At 43.0% G+C, this 21,316-nt stretch overlaps 1 protein-coding gene across 1 annotated transcript in view; it reads left to right on the top strand.

The window, feature by feature from the left end:
* The window catches only part of LOC134343746 (leucine-rich repeat-containing protein 72), a 45,922-nt gene extending 25,750 nt beyond the window's left edge, over positions 1–20,172 (top strand). The window contains 6 exon segments of the mRNA XM_063042489.1: positions 860–949; positions 1,025–1,171; positions 14,974–15,003; positions 16,887–16,917; positions 20,027–20,128; positions 20,130–20,172. Of these exon segments, the coding sequence (XP_062898559.1) occupies positions 860–949; positions 1,025–1,171; positions 14,974–15,003; positions 16,887–16,917; positions 20,027–20,128; positions 20,130–20,172 (443 nt within the window).
* The last annotated feature ends 1,144 nt before the right edge of the window (positions 20,173–21,316 follow it).

The following is a 21,316-nucleotide window of genomic DNA, read 5'->3' as shown; positions in this document are numbered from 1 at the left end:
TGCACTTCTCTTAAACGTTGAACTTATTCAGATACAAATACTGTTAGGCCTCCCAATCTTTATTGTTGAGATTATTCAAAACTTTACCACTTGTTCATTTCCTTGTAACATATATTGACTTTGAGTCCACCATCATCTCTCATTTTAAAGAACAGTTCAAACCACGTCGCAGCTCCACAACCCAGTTTCATTCTTGGCTTTGGGTGCTGCCTCTGTGGAGTTTGCCTATTCCCCATGTGACTGCATAGGTTTCCCTGGATTCTCTGGCTTTCTCTCATGCCCTTTTATGGTAAATAGCAGAAGAGTCAAAAAGGATAGGATATGATCGAGAATAAGTTGCAAGTTGTGGGGATCCAAGGGAACATGCATGGAGCCAATGTTGTAATAACTTAAAAGTTATCTTTGTTTTTAAATTTCTCCCCCTCCCCGATGTCTTGCTGTATAATATCCTTCAGCTCTAGAACCATCCAAGTTGTTTGCTTCCTTCCAATTCTGGCTCCTTTGTACTCTCAAATTAGATTATTTCGAATGTTTTATGTTATTTTTATATTGGTATGAAATCGTTAATGAACTTCAGTGCATCAGAGCGGTATGCTTAGATGGAGCTACATATATAACTAAAATAACTTAGCTCGACACTCAACCTGGCAAGGATGGAAAGTGTGCTCAGGGGTGGCCTGACCTGGATTCGAACTCCGGAACCTTCGCTCTGGAGTTCGTTGCTGATCTCACTGCGCCACCAACCGGCCACTTTCCAGTCCTGATGATGGAACTTGTCGAGTATTTACCTTGAACCTAGAAATAGTTAATTCATTTTTCCTAGTTTCATTTTTAAGATATAAATTTCTCTGTCTTACAGATCTATTCAATAATCCTTTGACACAAGATCGAGATTATCGTTTATATGTCATCTACCATCTACCTTCAGTGCAGCTGCTTGATAGAAAATGTGAGTTATTCAAACTTTCTTAACTGAAATTTCTGAATTCTTGTTGTCAAAGTTACAGAGGCTTTGCTTGTACAGACATACTCCAGAAGGAACGGGATGCGGCATTCAGTTTCTGCAACCAAGACCGAATGCGAATCCAACGATCTTTGGCATTTGGGCAGAGGATACATACTCAATTACTTAAACAGACAACACCAAAGAAAAATAATTATACATATCCAGGTGGGAGTTGTTAAATGATTTAAAACATTTTTAACAGTTAAGAATGCAAGTTATAATTGACAGTAAATAGTTTTACCAATCTGTGTGAATTATTAAAGATGATGATTTCATAATAACTTTTGCATGTCTTGCCACATTGTTCATGAACCATAGAAGAGGCTAAGCCTGAGTGTAGAGGAGCTGGACGCTGATTGTTGCTCGCCAGTACATGAGTAATTCATAGCCAGTAAGATCGCTACTTTCTACACTGACAGTAAATTCCATTCTTCCAAAGTTTGTGATGTACTTATAAATTGAGACACAGCCTTATAGAGGATCGCACTGCTCCATACCAGCTGATGATACATTGTGGATTGAAGAAATTCCATTTTCAGATTATTATTTCAGTATTTCTTTTAGAATGTTACTACCATTTATCTATAAGGGAAGTTTTCTTGGATTCATGCACTTGCACATTCGATTGCTCAGGTGCTGGAATTAGCAGGAAGCCATGTTCCTTCACTGGCTAATGTTAATTACTATCCAGTAATCATGTTGTTAAGATCAATGCTACATTCCATTCCATAAGGAACACTCACAAAATGCTGAAAGAACTCAGCAAGTTAGGCACCATCTATGAGGGGGAATAAATAGCTGATGTTTCAATGTAAGACACACAAAATGCTGGAGGTCAAGAATAAAGCCTGATCTATACTTCTGCGTTAACTCGACACCGTAACCTATGCAAGTGATCTACGTGCATTGTGAGCATTTATACTTGTGCGTTGGTGTGTCTGCGTTGCTCTGCAATTCGCGCACGTCACGCATGCGCACACAGCTGCCCACGCAAGGCTTCATGGTCATGGTAGTCTTTCTTGGGGTAAACAAGAAGCGAGCGTTTGTTTTCGTAAAAGCGAAATATGTCCTCCATAATTTCGAGGTCTGTAAAGCTTTATGGAAAGCATTGCAGCCAGAGTTCCTTCCCTGCCCTTCAGTTGCCCAATGGGAAGCTACTGCAGCGTAGGAGGAAATGTGATGCTACCAAGCGGACCAATCACAGCTGCTGCGTTCTGCGATGCTGTGACACGCGGTTACATTTTGGGAGAGGTGCGCATTGCAGCAACGCAGGCTTTCGCGTAAGGTTCTGCATTGGCTTTGCGTAGGGTTTGCGGCGACACAGTGCTTACAGCGACATGTTGATGCAGAAGTATAAATCAGGCTTAAAGAGTCAACGTTTTGGGCTAAGTCCCTTCATCAGGACTGGAAAGTGGCCGGTTGGTGGCGCAGTGAGATCAGCGCTGGACTCCGGAGCGAAGGTTCCCGAGATCAAATCCGGGTCAGGCCACCCCTGAGCACGCCCTTACTGGGTTGAGTGTCGAGCTAGCCACTTGGCCTCGTAAAAAATACAAGGGTCGAGTCTGGAACGTTCATAATGTGACCCAGTTAATCCTGACACCACGTGCCAGACAAGACAATACAACACACTTAAAAAAAAGGACTGGGAAGAAAGTGGGGAGAAGCCAGGATAAGAAGGTGGGAGGAGGGGAGGAAGTATAAACTGGCAGGTGATGGGGGAGACCGGGTGAGGGGGAAGGTTGAGTGGGTGGGAGAGATGAGATGAAGTAAGGAGCTGAGGTGTGATAGGTAGAAGAGGAACAGGGCTGAAAAGAAGGATTCTAATAGGAAAGGACAATGGGCCATGGAAGAAAAGGAAGGAGGAAGGGATCCAGAGGGAGATGATGGGCAGATGATAAGAGAAGGAGTGAGAGGGTAACCAAAATAGGGAATGGAAAAAGAGACAAGGGATGAGGGGTTAGTAATTATTGAAAGTTAGAAGAAATATGAAGCTCTTCTAATCTGAATGTGGCCTCATGATGTCAGAAATTGAATTAAAATGGGTAGCCACCAGGAGATCCTACCTTTTGTGGCAGACAGAGTGAATATGCTCAACGAACCAGTCCCCCAGTCTGTATTTGGTCTTACCAATGTAGAAGAGGTCGCACCAGGTGAACCACCATAATAGTTGACCCTAACAAGCTCTCGTGCGAAGTGTTGTCTCACTTGGAAGGACTGTTTGGGGCTATGAATGGTGCCCTGAACCTCTTTTGGTTCCCCACCTCCTTCCTTTTCTTCCATGGTCTTTCATCCTTAGTAAATTAACAAGGAACACTTGTTCAGAAAAAGTAGATAATTCCCATTCATGTAATTGAAAATTAAAGCTTCAGTGGTTCCAGAGTTTTAGACAGCTAAGTTTAATGATTACACCCAAAAAAAATCAAAAACCTTATTATTTTTACCATTGCAAAAGTGTGTTTACTGCAGCACTTTTGGAAACTGCCAAAATAAACAGTATTACTTTTGGTCTTTGAGTTAGTGAACTATTTATTACTATGTGAGTTAGGCAGAAGTCAGAAATACAGAGGAGACTGAGGGAAAGAAATGTGATTTTTGTTTAAAATTTCATCTAGGTTTAGAATTTCTTCCACCCTGCCCTCAAATTCAACTGGTCCATTTCTGACACTTCCCTTTCCTTTCTCGATCTCACTGCCTCTGTCTCCGGAGACAGCTTATCCACCTATGTCTATTATAATCCAATCAGCTCCCACAGCTACCTGGACTATACCTCATTCCTCCCTGCTACTTGTAAAAACGCTACTCCCTTTCTCAATTCCTCTGTCTCCACTGCATCTGCTCTCAGGATGAGGCTTTTCATTCTAGAACGAAGCAGATGTCCTGCTTTTTCAAAGAAAGGGGCTTCCCTTCCTCCACCGTCAACACTGCCCTCAACCAGCCCTCTTCCATTTCACACATGTCTGCTCTTACCCCATCCTCCTGCCACGCTACCAGGGATAGGGTTCCTCTTGTCCTCACCTACCACCCCACCAGCCTCCGCGTCCAGCACATAATTCTCCAAAATCTCCACCAGCTCCAACTGGATCCCACCACCAAACACATCTTTCCCTCCCGCCCCCCCCCCACACTTCCTGCTTTCCGCAGGGATTGCTCCCTACACAACTCCCTTGTCCATTCATCCCTCCCACTGATCTCCCTCCTGGCACTTACCCTTGCAAGCGGAACAACTGCTATACCTTCCCCTATACCTCCTCCATCACCACCATTCATGGCCCCAAACAGTCTTTCCAGGTGAGGCGACACTTCACCTGTGAGTCTGTTGGGGGTTATATACTGTGTTTGGTGCTCCCGCTATGGCTTCTTGTGTATCGATGAAACCCCAATGTAGATTGGGAGACTGTTTTGCCAAACATCTATGCTCTGTCCACCAGAACAAGTGGGTTCCAGCCGGTCCCGGTGCAGCACAACTGCCTTCCACCGCTCAGGCAACCGCACCCAATATACCACATTGGCGATGCGGTTGAGCACCATTCCAGTGGCTTCCAACCCTGAGGGATAGTCCCTTCTTCCAGGAAGGGCAGTAGACCTATACTGGGGCCCCCACCATGTGGTGCTGCATTGGTACCCTAGACTGGCAGCCCGGCCCCTTCTGGGACTTGCAAGTGTTGCAGCCGTGCACGAATAGCTCCATATCCTGCCTGTACCCAGGCCAGTAGGAGCGTTCACGCAGCCTGCCCAAAGTCTTTGCAACTCCGAAATGGCCGGCCTCCACCCGACCGTGCACCAATCGCAGAACTGTGGCGTGGAGCCCCCGGGGGACCACCAGCTGACAGAGTCTGTCACCATCGGACAACTGCCACCGCCAGAACAGCAACCCGTCGTGGGCCTCCAGTGTTCTCCACTGTGAGTGTAGGGCTTTGGTCTTTGGGTCCAGCCGTCGTCCACACTCAGCCAACACCTTACATGGGCCAGCACAGAATCACTCACTTGTTCACTGTGCAGCTGCTCGTGGTCCGTAGTGGCGGGGGGGGGGGGGGCGTCGCTGGCTGTCACCTGAAGCGCCATCACTGTTACTTGCCCATGGTTCAGCTGTGTTGCATTGGGCCGCTGCCGGGGGCTACTGTGAAACCGGTGATGGTTGCTGCCCCCTCCGGGACTGCTCCCTGGAACTGCCCGGCCGGAGAGCCACGGCTTCAGCTCGGAGGTAGAGTGTTGCACCTGACACATCCACACGGACTGCAGGTCCAGGCCAATGATGTAGGGCTCTTGGATGTTGGCGAGCCACACCTTGTGCTCCACTGCGTTTTCCCCACTGCGATGCGCAGCCTCCTCTTTCCTCGCATCGCTGCACAGTCACCAGTGACCGTAGCCAACTGGACTGCTGTCACTGTCCATCTAGGCAAGGATAGCTGGTCCGCATTGGGGAGTACACCGAGGCAGATGATAGTGATGGTTGACCCTTTATGCACCAACGCATGGCATCTGATGCCCTCCGCCATGAAGTCCATGTATAAGCCTTGCTCTTCACCCAAACGGCCCACCCAGAGGGGCGACAATGGAGGGGTTCTGCTGGAGGATTTGGGTGGCGCTGCCCGATCAGCGTTTCCCGATGGTTGCTCTGAGCTGTGGCGTGGTGCCAGTGCAGGGCAGTCCCAGGCCAAATGTCCTGCCTCACTGCACCGGTAGCAGAGATCGTTTCGTGGCCGCCAGCGGGGTCAGCGTGGCACTGGTCAGACCTGTCTCACGGGCTCCTTCTCCTCAGTTTCTTCTTCCACCTCAGTGACACAAGCCTGAGCTTGCGGTGTGCGGGGCGATGCTGGAACATCTTGGGGAGCTAAAATTGCTTCTGCCCTCTCTGCCTCAGCCAGCACCTCGTCCAGCAAAAATGGTGATATCAGGTGAACATGCGTCAGCACCTTTACAAAGGCGTGGAGGGCAAGCTCTTTCTGGGCCATGGGAGGGAACTGGTGGTAGCCATGTCGAGCACAGTGGTGAAGATCAGCTGCCTGTGCCGGCAGACTTACTCTCATATGGCACCATCTGCTGCACAGTTCTCCCCTCATGGCTTCCACCAATGGGCTCTGCTCGAAATGCCACTCCAGCGCCACAGCTCTGCCAGCATTAGGTTGAGGAGGGCCTACAGGGTATCTTCCGGCAGTGCCAGTGCAAGGTGCACTGTTGTCTTGGTGGGGCTCCACCCGTTGTGTTATATGGCACCAGATAAGGCTCCAGGCGGCTGGTACCGTTGTATCTGGGGAGCTTCAGGGTAGACCTTGAGGCACAAATCGTTGAGGCTCTTTGATCTTCCTCTTGCTCTGGCGGCATTTGCCAGGTGCCCATCCTCCCATGGCTACGGCGTCTTGTGCTCCCCGGTGCAGGTCGCTACGGAGGCAAGAGATGTGCACTGTTCTACCCCCTGGGTTGGCGAGCCTGGGTACGCTCACTCCTTTGGGGCTCCCTGGGAAGGCACAATGCTCTGTTCCCAGGCCCTCCCTTTGGATCTTGTCTTCATGAGCCCTGCCTGTGGTTGCAGGGGAGGCATTCTGCTTGTTCCCTCATCTTATTCCCCGGGTCTTAAGGCACTCTATCCGACATCATAGCTCTTCAATCTCATCATCGATCTCGCATCCCTCTCCTGACACCAGTGTGGTGAGCATTTGATCCATAATGACAGGTGAGGAAACACATTGAACTCAACAACCGTTTTATTGTGATAGACAAAACAGACCGGGCACATGACCCAGAGAGTGAACCCAACCGGAATCACACAGACAGGCAACACACATAAAAGTTGCTGGTGAACGCAGCAGGCCAGGCAGCATCTCTAGGAAGAGGTGCAGTCGATGTTTCAGGCCAAGACCCTTCATCAGGACTAACTGAAGGAAGAGTGAGTAAGGGATTTGAAAGTTGGAGGGGGAGGGGGAGATCCAAAGTGATAGGAGAAGACAGGAGGGGGAGGGATGGAGCCAAGAGCTGGACAGGTGATAGGGAAAAGGGATACGAGAGGATCATGGGACAGGAGGTCCGGGAAGAAAGACAAGGGGTATATTCAGAGGGACAGAGGGAGAAAAAGGAGAGTGAAAGAATGTATGTATAAAAATAAGTAACAGATGGGGTACGAGGGGGAGGTGGGGCCTTAGCGGAAGTTAGAGAAGTCGATGTTCATGCCATCAGGTTGGAGGCTACCCAGACGGAATATAAGGTGTTGTTCCTCCAACCTGAGTGTGGCTTCATCTTTACAGTAGAGGAGGCCGTGGATAGACATGTCAGAATGGGAATGGGATGTGGAATTAAAATGTGTGGCCACTCTCTTCCTCTCTACTCTCCTTTTTCTCCCTCTGTCCCTCTGAATATTCCCCGTGCCCATCCTCTGGGTTCCCCCCCCCCCGGCCTGTCTTTCTTCCCGGACCTCCTGTCCCATGATCCTCTCGTATCCCTTTTGCCATCACCTGTCCAGCTCTTGGCTCCATCCCTCCCCCTCCTGTCTTCTTCTATCATTTTGGATCTCCCCCTCCCCCTCCAACTTTCAAATCCCTTATTCACTCTTCCTTCAGTTAGTCCTGACGAAGGGTCTCGGCCTGAAACGTCGACTGCACCTTTTCCTATAGATGCTGCCTGGCCTGCTGCGTTCACTGGCAACTTTGATGTGTGTTGCTTGAATTTCCAGCATCTGCAGAATTCCTGTTGTTTGCATTTTTAAAATCACACAGACAGGGAAGGTGACCATCACACACCCTGGTTAGGGTGACCCATAAATACAGACGCAAATAACTGTGTAACCCAAGCTAAAATGTAACCATTAATGAACTGGAATTTCCCACCATAATCCCACAAAAGCATTTTAACACAAGAACAATAAACGGTACTGGTCATTAGAAATGTAGGAGCGGGCTGTTGACCCAGCACCCCCCCCCCAAGAGTGTCACAATATTTACAAGTAAGGATGGTGTGTGATTTGAAGACGAACCTACAAATGGCGGTATTTCAACAAGCTTGATCCTTCTTGATGGTTGAGATTGCAGGTACCATTAGAGTAGCCTAGGAAAGCAATAACGGTACATGTTATAGATGGTACACTGAGCAGCCTTGGTGTGCAGATGGAGGAGTGAATATTTAAACTAGTAGTTAAGATTACGAGCATGCTATATATGCCTTTTCTTTTTGGCATTGAAGGATTTCCCACTTTAGATGTTGAAGTGGACAAATGAAAATATGGTATTTAGAAAGATATTACAGTCCTCAAATATTTAATATTTGTGCTGAGGAACTGTTACAGGTATAAAAGCTCATATTTTGCAGCCACATTTTGGGAAGTTATTATTCATGATATACAGTGGCAGCGGATGAGAGTTCCCTAATGTGCTATGTAGTCAGAAGTGGATCATTATGTTCATTGTAAAATTGTACAGAATCATCTGCAAAAAAAACAACTGCCCTTTGAAAATAAATTGATCCCCATCTACCTATTGTGATGAATCTAAACATGAGAAAGAAGAAAGAAATGCCCTGATATCCTGGCTAAACTCTACTCCCTCATCTGATATTGCTGTCACACGGCCAGAATAAATGGTCGCGTTTCACTTTCCGATTTGGGAACTATCAATGTAGAAATGAAAATTGCAATTCTTAAGAATATCCACTGGGTGGCAACATGTTGTCCTGAAATAAATAATATTGGATAAGTTATTTTATAACAGTACCAATCTAATATTTGCTTTGATCCATTATTGATGGATTTGTGATTATTCCAGTAAATTAAAATTATTAGTTTCATTTGCGCTACAATTCGCAGACCAAGTTTATAAAAGCAGGGATGTACTGCTTAGACTTTACAAGGCATTGGTCAGACCGTATTTGGAATATTAGGAGCAATTTTGGGCCTTGTATCTAAGGAGAAATATACTAGCCCTGGAGGGAATGATCGTAGGAATGAAAGTCTTAACGTCTGTGGAGTGTTTGGGCCTGGACTTGGTGGAGTTTAGAAGAATGAGGAGGGGTCGCATTGAAAATAGAAGAAGAATGAAGAGAGATTTTGTTGAAACCTACAGAAACTGAAAGGCATGGATAGAGTGGAAATTAAGAATATGTCCATTAATAGCAGTCTCTGGGATTTGAGAGGAAGCATCAGAGTAAAAGGATATTGCTTTAAAATTGAGATGAGGAGGAATTTTGTCAGCCAGAGAGTGGTGAATCTGTGGAATTCCTTGCCACGGAAGACTGTGCAGACTGTCAATGGATGTATTTAGACCTTTGGCCATGGGAGCAGAACGAGGTCATTTGGCCTATAAAATCTGCTCTGCCATTCCACAGATTCATCACCCTCAGTCGAAAGAAATATCTCCTCTTTCCTGTTCTTATCTTGTTTAGCAGTCATATTGTAATTTTTTTTTATATCTTGCACTATACTGCTGCCACAGAACAAGAAATTTCATGACATGTGCGAGTGATAATAAACCTGATTCTGATTCTGATTATCAATAGATTTTAAAAAGTAGCCACGATTAAATGGTAGAACAGACTTGGTGACTCAAATGGTCTAATTCTGCTCCTACATCTTGTGGTCTTACGGTCTTTTAAGTGCTATGTAGAAATAAGCTGGAGTTATATAGCACAACTGCAGTGTGACACTCATTAGTGATAAATAAGAAAAAGGCTCTGGTGGATCGACCGCAGGAGGAGGAGGAGAAGATGGTGGCATGACGCAGCACGTGCGGCAACTCCGGTGATGTCTGTTATCTGTCAACTAGGGTGCCGTGCACAACTGACTTGATGGAGACAGACGGGAGAGAGCACAGAGGAACATCTGGAGAAACTTCTGAAATGCCCGCTTTGCTGCTGTTGCTACTGTATGGACTGGAATCTCCAGAGGAGAAGACCCTGAGTCCTTGGCTTTGCTTGTTTCGGCGGCCGGGGCAGGGTCAAAGGCGCTCAGCAGAGGATGGCGCTCGGGAGGCTGTATTGGAGGGGCTGGTCGGAGGCTGGAAGTTTTTGGATGGATGGACTCAGTGTCGGCTGTGGTCGGGTGCTTCCAATGCATCGGCAGTTGTCGGTGCCTGGTGGGTTATGGCAGGGAGAGTTTCTCCTTTTGCCGCCTGCTATCGGGGACTATCAGGAGTTGATCAGGACTTTGAGTTTCTTTTTACCGTGCCCATGGTCTGCTCTTTATCATATTATGGTATTGCTTTGCATTGTTGTAACTATATGTTATAATTATGTGGTTTTGTCAGTGTTAGTCTTTGGTTTGTCCTGTTTTTTTTGTGATATCACTCTGGAGGAACATTGTATCATTTCTTAATGCATGCATTTCTAAATGACAATAAATGAGGACTGAGTGTCCTCATAATCTAAAGAAGACAGGAGATCACCCTCAATGAGACCAATGGTAAATAGCTTTTTGATGTTTATGCAAGCAACAAATGTATAGGAACAAGGGTAAGTTAAGTTGAATCCATACATAAAAATGTATTCTCAGTATGTAGCTGAAGAGTCAGTTGCCTTGAAGGAATGATATTTACAAGATGGTATTAATTAGATACTTTCAGAATATGGACTGAGAAAACAAAAAAGATCAGTAGATATTGACAAATCAGGGTGGGGTATGTGAAGTGGATAACTTAGACGTTATTTCAACAACATGTCTGACTTTGATATACAGTACAGCTGGGAGTTACTGTTGATGTAAGCTTCTGTATTAGATTCTAGCACAGCACCCTCTGTGCACTTAAGGCAGAGCGAGTGGAGAATGAGCTGTAGTAGAAGAACGCCAATCTGTTCTCTGTATTGGTATTGAAGCCGCATACGTTCTAGTAAAAGGTGAATATTCCATTACCTCCCTAGCTTCATGTGGTCAGGCAATTTATCTACTATTCTTTTGTCTCTGGCAACCAGTAATTAGGTTCATACTTGGGTCAAGGCAAGATCTAACTGAGTACAGGCTGCCCCTGTGTAGTGGGTGCCCAACTTATGGACAGCCATACATACAAATAAACTCCCATAGTATTATTAAATCCAAAAATCTCATGTACAGTGCCTATAAGAAGTATTCACCCCCCTTGGAAGTTTTCATGTTATATTGTTTTACAACATTGAATCACAGTGGATTTAATTTGGCTTTTTTTGACAATGATCAACAGAAAAAGATTCTTTCATGTCAAAGTGAAAATAGATCTCTACAAAGTGATCTAAATTAATTACAAATATAAAACACAAAATAATTGATAAGTATTCACCTCCACCCCCATAATATGACACTTCAAATCATCACTGGTGTAGCCAATTGGTTTTAGAAGTCACATAATTAGTTAATTGGAAATCTGTTTTTGGAGACTTGTGTGCAGTCAAGGTGTTTCAATTGATTGCAGTAAAAATACACCTATATCTGGAAGGTCCAACTGCTGGTGAGTCAGTATCCTGGGTAAAACTACACCATGAAGACAAAGAATGTTCCAAGCAACTCCACAAAAAGGTTATTGGAAAGTACAAGTCAGGAGATGGATACAAGAAAATTTCTAGGTCACTGAATATCCCTTCGAGTACAGTTACATCAATCATCAATAAATGGAAAGAATATTGCAGAGCTGTAAATCTGCCTAGAGCAGGCCATCCTCAAAAACTGAGTGACCATGCAAGAAGGGGACTCGTGAGGGAAGCCACCAAGAGATCTATAACTTTAGAGAAGTTACAAGCTTGAGAGGCTGAGATGGAAGAGACTGCGCATACAACAACTGTTGTCCAGGTGCTTTACCAATCTCAGCTTTATGGGAGAGTGGCAAAGAGAAAGCCACTGTTGAAAAAAAACTCACATGAAATCTTGGCTAGAGTTTGCCGGGAGGCATGTGGGACTAGTGAGGAAGGCCACCAAACCCAACTCTGGAGGAATTACGTGCTACAGTGGCTGAGATGGGAGAGATTGCACATATAATAGTTGCCTGGGTGCTTCACCAGTCACGGGTTTATGGGAGAATGGCAAAGCAAAAGCCATTGTTGAAAAAAAACTCACATGAAATCTCAGCTTGAGTTTGCCAGAAGGCATGTGGGAGACTCTGAAGTCAGCTGAAAGAGGGTTCTATGGTCTGATGAAACCAAAATTGAGCTTTCTGGCCATCAGACTAAATGCTATGTTTGACATAAGCCAAATACCGCACATCAAAAACACATCATCCTTACTGTGAGGCATGGCAATGGTAGCATCATGCTGTGGGGATGCTTCACTGCAGCAGGCCCTGGAAAGATTGTGAAGGTAGAGGGTAAAATGAATGCAGTGAAATACAGAGAAAGCTTGGAGGAAAACTTGATGCAGTCTGCAAGAGAACTGTGACTTGGGAGAAGATTTGTTTTCCAGCAAGACTATGACAGACATCCCACCCTGCAAAAACTCATTTCAGGGAGGTAGCACCACCACCCCCATCCCCCACAACCCCATATCCCCCCTCCCCGGTTGCAAACTTTCCTTGTACTGTGATGTGGCTTGCTTGGCAGATTTGAGCATTTTGCCGGAAGTCTCAACATCATAGCAGTCTGTGTCAATGAATTTGTTAATTTTGCAAGACATCAGATTCACAATTATATTATCATTGAGTCATTGTTTTATTCTATTACAACTTTAAGCAAGTCTACTGGGAGTTTGGCCTCATCACATAGGACATCGATAGAGTAGCTCCTAAGCAGCTAGCCAGCCAGTTTAAATAACGTTAGCTATGCGAATGAATGAATGACACCTGTTAAACTCACCTCAACATGTCTTTCACAGTCATTTAACCCCATGGGCAATAGAAAAGTCACTGTTGCAAACAGTGCAGCGAGCAACACTGTCATTATTCTTGACCCCTATTAGGCAGGGGTACACTTTAGTGTAGTCTGGGGTGGTACGTTTTATATTTTCTTTTTTTGGAACACTTTGCTATGGCACTGCAGGACACTAAACTGAACTGAAGGGCAATGAAAAAGAGAGACAGGTCGTCTGTAAAGCCCGCCCACAGAGAAAACTGGTAGGTCTATTTAGCATAAAGAGAGACCAATCAGGATGCTCTCTCACTACATCTGTCACTCGCTCTCTCTGTCTCTCTCTCTCTCTCTCCCTCTCGCTCGCTCGCTCTCAAAAAAATCGATTTCCGGGATATTGTATATAATTTGCGGGCATCGGGTAGCCGCTATCAATATGCGGGAGACTCCCGGAACTTCCAGGAGAGGTAGGATGTCTGCTATGATCCCAAACATAAAGCCAAAGCTACACTGGAATGGCTTAAAAACATGAAAGTTAATGTCTTGGAGTGGCCAAGTCAGAGTCCAGACCTCAATCCAATTGAAAATTTGTGGCTGGTTTTGAAAAAAGGCTGTTCATTCACAGAACTTAAGTAGTTTTGTAAAGAAAAATGGGGAAAAATTGCTGTGTCCAGATGTGCAAAGCTGATAGAGACCTATCCACACAAACTCAAGGCTACAATTGCTGCCAATAGTGCATCTTCTAAATACTGACTTAAGCGGGGGGGAGTATATAATCAATTATTTTGTGGTTTATATTTGTAATTAATTTAGATCATTTTGTAAAGATCTGTTTTCACTTTGGCATGAAGGTCTTTTTCTGTTGATCAGAGTCAAAAAAGCCAAACTAAATTCACTGAGATTCAATGATGTAAAACAATAAAACATGAAAACTTCCAAGGGTGGGGGGGTTTTAATACTTTTTAATTCCATTGTACATGCATACACCCATTCCAGTGAAAGATAGAACTATTTTCCTCTCCCTCTCTACTTTCAGTAACTATTCTTTCTTTTCAGTCTGATGTACTTTTGATGGCATTCATTGCAATACTGTACTATGGAGGTATGGTTACCATATTGAGTGATTATTGTGTGTTTCTGACCAATGGACATCTGTTAAACTGAAACACGAGGAAATCTGCAGATGCTGGAATTCAAGCAACACACACAAAAAATGCTGGTGAATGCAGCAGGCCAGGTAGCATCAGTAGGAAGAGGTACAGTCGACGTTTCGGGCCGAGACCCTTTGTTAGACGTGACGAAGTGTCTTGGCCCGAAACGTCGACTGTACCTCTTCCTACAGATGCTGCCTGGCCTGTTGCATTCACCAGCATTTTCTGTTAAACTGAACCTGCTTGATATCCAGGGAAGACATGTAGACTGATGGATCACAGAATTTGTTTATAAGTTGTTTGAAGAGTTGCCACTGGATGGCATCTCATTCATGCACTTTCTATCTGTTTGCTGATTATTCACATATTTTGGGATTAATGAAAAAAATAAATTAAAATACCCTAAAAACTTATCACTTTTTGTCAGTAATGAAACTTTACACTGACAATAAATGTCAACAATGTAGAAGTTATATTTTGATTTCAGAATGTTGTTTTTGGCTGTCAAAGGAAAAATGTAGCTTATTAACCAATCCAATTTGCTTTGATATGTGCAATGGGTGTAACCATTGTGAGAAAAGTGGGGATGGAATTGGGACATAAAACCAATTAGGAAATAAATATTGTGCTGTTTCTGGAAATAGTAGTAGTTCCATTTTCTTTGTAAATTTATGATATCTGGAAAGTGCAATTATCAATGCAAAAGCAAGTGCAATCAAGATTTGGCAGAAAGGCCAGATTGCATCTTCTTGTTATTCCCTTCTCACCCACATCTATGAGCAGGGTGTATCTAGTAGTCAATCCCTTTTTTTAGCAATTGATTTTATTTGATTTGCTCTGTGTCCTTAGCAAAACCCTGCAGTCCATTCTATAAACACTGGAGACCCCCCCATGCAAAACCAGGTCAACTGTTTAGGTAGCATCATATTCAGTGCCATCCCAGAAAATAATCTAAGGAGTATGCAAAAGTAAAAAGTAAAATGATAGGCATAATAAAATCAGTCTTGGATATCAGTGTTATTTAAATCTTAATATCTGAGTGCTGAAAGCTAATTAAACTATTAATCCATCCAACAACTTAATATCTTTCCACTTTAGGTTGGATGACACCAGTTCCTCACGAGAAAGGTAAATATATTATCTATTCTGATACTGGCAAATATCAATAGTGATCTTGCTAAATATGCCTTCTTTTGGTGCTTTATTCTCAGATAACAGCTTGCTGAGTCCCTCTAGTGAAAATAAGGAATTCAACAAGTATTGCTCAATTCAGCATCCGCACAAATCAGTTTATTTTTGTTAATACTGCAATATATTTTAAGATCTCAGTTTATTTTTGTTAATAATGCAATATATTTTAAGTTGTAGTTTTATTGGAAGAGGACTCTTGACAATGGAGTTGAGATACAAAATTAGAAAAGTAATTTTTCAACCATCCGAATTGACTCTGTGCTCTAATAAATGCAAATGTGTAGCGAATTTTTACCAAAATAATTTAATTTCTAAAGGCAACAGACTTTGAAAGTTCTTTAATTTCGTTAGTCTTGAATAGATTTTAGTTTGTGGTTCAAAAGATGAATAATAATTGAATACACTGTTGAACACTATCTATATTCAGATTTAATCTGTGTTCCTATTACAGTGAAGTAAAGGAAACTATAGAGGCATGAGAGAGGAACTGGCCAAAGTTGATAGGAAGGGGACACGAGCAGGGATGATGGCAGAGCAGCAATGTTTAAGCAACAGTTTAAGACAAGTGCCCATGGTATTACAGGAAAGGCACCAGCATGAACAGAAGACTGAAGGCAAAGAATGGAATTAAAGGAGGCCTTATCTGGTTGGCTGCTGGTGACTAGTGGTGTCCTGCAGGGGTCAGTGTTGGGACTGCTTCTTTTCATGTTACATCTCAATGATTTTGATGACAGAATTAATGGTTTTGTGGCCAAATTCATGGATGATACAAAAGGAGGTGGAAGGACAGGTAGTGTCAGGAAACAAGGAATCTGCAGAAGGACACAGACATATTAGGAAAATGGGCAAAGAAGTGGCAGATGGAATACAGTGTAGGGAAGTGATGAACTTTAGTAGAAGAAATAAAGATGTAGGCTATTTTCTAAATGAGGAGAAAATTCAGAAGTCAAAGATGCAAAGGGACTTGGGAGTCCTCGTGCAGGATTCCCTAAAGGTTACCTTGCAGGTTCAGTCAGTGTCAGAGAAGGCAAGTGTAAGGTTAGCATTAATTTCAGGAGAACTAGAATATGAAAGCAAGGATGTAATGCTGAGCAATTATAAGACAATGGTCTGACAGCACTTTGAGTATTGTGAGCAGTTTTGAGCTCCTTATCTAAGAAAGGATGTGTTTCCATTGGAGAAGGTCCAGAGGAGGTTGACGAGAATGATTGCAGGAATGGCAGGGTTCATGTATAAGGAGCGTTTGACGGCTCTGGACCTGTAGTTGCTGGAGTTAAGAAGAATGGGGGGGGGGGTGGAATCTTATGAAAATGTATCTGAATATTGAAAGGCCTAGATAGAATGGATGTGGTGAGGATGTTTCCTGCGGTGGAAGAGTCTAGGACCAGAGTGCACAGCCTCAGAACAGAAAGACATTCCATTAGAAAAGAGATGAAGAGGAATTTCTTTAGCTAGCAGGTGGTGAATCTGTGGAATTCTGTCTGGGTAACAGCTCTGGAGGCCAAGTTATTGGGTATATTTAAAATGGAGGGTGATAGGTCCTTGTTTAGTAAGGATGTCAAAGGTTGTAGGAAGAAGGCAGGAGAATGGGGGTGAGAGAGATCATAAATCAGCCATGTTGAAATGGCGGAGCAGACTCAATGGGCCGAATGGCCTAATTCTGCTCCTTTGTCTTATGGTCTTAATAAGTAGTTTTGTTAACCATCCTCGTAAAGCATCACCTTTTTACCTTAGTACTTTTGAAATAGCATAAGGCCACATGCTTTACTAGTCTGTCTACTGTATAGTCTGTCCTAAAGAAAAATTTGATTTTATTTCAGGTATTCTCAAGAAAATGAAAAAAAAGATTAGGTTAGTAGCTCTGTTAACTTATATTAAAATATGTTTATGAATCACATTCACTAAATGTAGTCAAATACATGAAAGCCTCTGCAGATATGGAGTAAGTGCAGATTTAATAATTTTATATTTCTACTCTGCAGCTCAGTAATTGCCAGACATCAGAATGTTAGTTAATAAAGTTGTTTTAAACTTTGCATCTTCTTTCTGCAAATGTTAATACCAATGCAAATTACAACCACACAAAATTTTAATAATTATCTATGACTTCTCCCAACCCGGGCTCCACAGACCCCTTGCTGAATGGTATTGGTCCATTGCATAAAAAAGGTTGGGTCTGTGGTCTTCAGAATTAAATTACCTGAAGAATGCCTCTTATTTCTACAAATTAGCAGTACATTTAACTCTGGTTGCATGATTCTTTGGAGTCAAGCAAGAAAATCCCAACCTTAGTCAACAGGTTTACTACTCTACATACCATCATTAATACAAACTGGCTGCCCAGTCAACAACTGTACTGTAGTTCTGCTATTTGAGTTTGACTGAAATTAAAAATAACCCCCGAAAATTTAATGGTGCAGTCGGAATCTTCATGTTTTATTGGAATTGCTCATTCATGGGCATCTTTAAATAAATTAATGACAGCATGAATTAATGAGTCTGATGGCCTGGTGGAAGAAGCTGTCCCGGAGCCTGTTGGTCCTGGCTTTTATGCTACGGTACCATTTCCTGGATGATAGCAGCTGGAACAGTTTGTGGTTGGGGTGACTTGGGTTCCCAATGATCCTTTGGGCACCTGTCTTTGTAAATGTCTTGAATAGTGAGAAGTTCACATCTACAGATGTGCTGGGCTGTCCGCACCACTCTCTGCAGAGTCCTGTGATTGAGGGAAGTCCAGTTCCCATACCAGGCAGTCAGGATGCTCTCAATTGTGCGCCTGTAGAAAGTTCTTAGATCTGGGGGTGCATACCAAGCTTCTTTAGCCACTGTGGTGAAAGAGGTGCTGTTGTTCCTTTTTCACCACACAGCCAGTATGTACAGACCACATGAGATTCTCGGTGATGTTTATGCCGAGAAACTTAAAGCTGTTCACCCTCTCAAACCCAGATCCATTGATGTCAATAGGGGTGCCTGTCTCCATTCCTTCTGTAGTCCATAACCAGCTCATTTGTTTTTGCAACATTGAGGGAAAGGTTGTTTTCTTGACACCACTGTGTCAGGTGTAGGCTGCCTCATTATTATTTGAGATTAGGCCAATCAGTGTAGTGTCATCAGTAAATTTAATTAGCAGATTGGAGCTGTAGGTGGTGACACAGTCATGGGTATACAGAGAGAAAAGGAGGGGGCTTAGTACACAGCCCTAAAGGGCGCCTATGTTGAGGGTCAGAGGGGCAGAGGTGAGAGGTCCCACTCTTACCACCTGCTGGCAATCTGACAGGAAGTCCAGGATCCAGCTACACAACACAAACACGAGGAATTCTGCAGATGCTGGAAATTCAAGCAACACACATCAAAGTTGTTGGTGAATGCAGCAGGCCAGGCAGCATCTCTAGGAAGAGGTACAGTCGGTGCGAGACTCTTCGTCAGGACTAGCTGAAGGAAGAGCTAGAAAGAGCCTGGAGGGAATTATGATGTTGAATGCTGAACTGTAGTCGAAGAACAGCATTCTCACATAAGCATCCCTCTTCTCCAGATGTGTAAGGACAGTGTGAAGAGCTGTGGCTATTGTGTCATCTGTCGATCGGTTGTGTCAGTAGGCGAATTGTAGGGGGCCAGTGCGGGTGGCAGCATGCTGCAGATGTAGTCGTTGACAAGCCTCTCAAAGCATTTGCTTATTATTAAGGTGAGTACGACAGGACACCAGTTGTTCAGACATGTTACCTTGGTCTTTTTAGGTACAGGGACAATGGTGGATGTTTTGAAGCAGGAGGGCACTCTACACTAGGAGAGGGAGAAATTGAAAATGTCTGTAAACACACCTGTGAGTTGTGCCATGCACATGCTGAGTACCCACCCTGGGATGCCGTCTGGTCCCAACATATCAGCCACCCAGTGCAGAAAATGCCGAAAACTGAAGGAGACCAATGTAAAGTACAGTCCAATAATCACATAAATCTGAATATCAGAAAACATCCTCCTTACAATGCCCAAAATTATCAAAAACCCCTCTAGGTATTTAGTTAACTTATTCACCGTTTCCTTATTTTCATTGGAACCAGCCTTTGTTAATAGAACCAGTTAAGTATTTCACTTAACATCTTCTAATCTAAAAATTTTGTTTGCTTTGATATGCCTGGCAAGTTTCTTTTCATTTTCCTTTTCTGTTGCGACTAGTATTATTGCACAGAATGTAGTATTTTGCACAATAAATGCATTTTGCTTGGGGTCGACTGTTGCAGAATCTGGTGTGCACAAAGCCCATGATTTTATGCTGAACAAAACTGGGCCTAAAGGACTTTTATGTTTTAAAACATCTATGCTTTACAGATTTTTTTTAAAACTTTTGCACGGTGCTATATAAACCGTCCTGTATTGGTAGGCATATAATGATATATCTGGGTCATGTCTCATTGTTGTAGCAGATACAGCCAGAATCTCTGTTGGCCATCAGCCATATAGCTGTAGAGGTCAATCTTGAACATTTTCAAGAAATTTATGATCCTTCTTATCAACTTATGTCAAGAAATATCATGATAGCAAACATGGTGCAAGAAATAATTAAAGTTTTTACACTACTAAAATCCTACTACAGCGTTAAATAACAATTTTAACCCATGTAAATGAAGTTAAAAGGCAATTTCTAAATTTTTGACATTTACTGAAGCTGACAACCTCTCCATTTAATGAGGTTAGTGCAAATTGTTCAGCTTTCAGAGGAAGATGTTTGTCCCAGATATGCCCCCAGAACAAGGAAGAATATCTTCACTTGTTTTTAAATTTATTTTCTACCAGTATAAGACCAAAGTAATTTCTTCCCCTATTTAATTTATCCTTAGTAGACCTGGTGTCACAAAGTCTAATATAAGAGAAACTAAGATGTACTTAATGTTGATGAGAGTGTTATACTTGTTTAACTTTTGATAAGATAAATGTTTTTTTTTTAACTTTTGGTCTATTTCAGTGAAACTTCAAAAGAGAAGGCTGTTGAACTAGTAAGCAAAAATTCAGAAATGAAGTTTTCCACTTTTAACTGGAGCAAAGTGCCTAATACACAGCAGAAGCAGAGGAGATGAAAATTCTCAGATAATTACTACCAAATTCAGATAATTGCAAGATGCCAAAGGCAAATTCTGCATTAGAAAAAGCATATGAGGTCATCAGTTTTAAAATAGAAATGTTCAAAAATGAATAAATATCAAAAACTTGAACACAATTATTGCTGCTCTTTGACTACTATTTAAATAGTTAAAATAATTTGTTTTTCACAGATCTCTTTATTATTATTTTGTGATATTTGTTTGCAAATTTTGTACCCTTCTAAATCTGTCTCTATTATTACTTTATTCTGCAAGCTTGCAATTTTTGCAGCCTTTTTTAAAATAGTTAAATAGATACAGTGCTCAGATGATACAGATAAAATACAAACTTTCATACTCTAAACTAGTTTCTTATTACAGTAATGTATCTGTACTGAAATGCAAATATAAATTGTTACCAGCATTGTGTTTCTTAGACAATCCCTTGGGATCAAGAATGACTTGCTTCCTCTTCATTTTTGTACCACATATTCTTTGCTGCAAGAGATTTTGGTGAGTGTATGAATTGTTCAGAAGCTGGCATACTCCTGCCATCATTCACATCAGATATTTGTGTGCTTGTGCCATGTGAATGCATGGTAGGCAATTCTGGAAGATCACACAGGTTCTGGTAGAAACTAGCCAAATGCATACAGATTTGACTTGGGGGGTGGGGAGGAGATAGACCATGGTAATGGAAGGTTGTTATTTGGACTGGAGGCTTATGACCAATGGTGTGCTACAGGAATCAGTGCTGGGTCCACTGATGCTCCTCATTTATGTTAATGACTTGGATGAGAATGTAGTTGCATGGGTAATACGTTTGCAAATGATACTAAAATTGGTGCTATAGTGGACACTGACGCCTGAGAAGCAACTTGGATCTGTTCCAATTTGTCTACCAGCACAACAGGTGTCACAGTAGATGCCATTTCTTTGGGTAGTTACTGAACCCTGGAACATCTGGACACCAAAGATGCATAGATGAGGATGCTCATTATTGACTACAGCTTGGCATTCAATACTGTCATCCCCTCAAAACTAATCAATAAGCTTCAAGACCTTGGTCTCATTACCTCCTTGTGCAACTGGATCCATGATTTCCTCCCTTGCAGACCCCAGTCAGTTTGGATTGACACCAATATCTCTTCCACAACTATCATATTTGTTTGCTG

Source organism: Mobula hypostoma, chromosome 3, assembly GCF_963921235.1.
Source record: "Mobula hypostoma chromosome 3, sMobHyp1.1, whole genome shotgun sequence".
NCBI lineage: Eukaryota > Metazoa > Chordata > Chondrichthyes > Myliobatiformes > Myliobatidae > Mobula > Mobula hypostoma.
The sequence above is the reverse complement of the archived record's forward strand: the minus strand, read 5'-3'. Positions and strand labels throughout refer to the sequence as shown.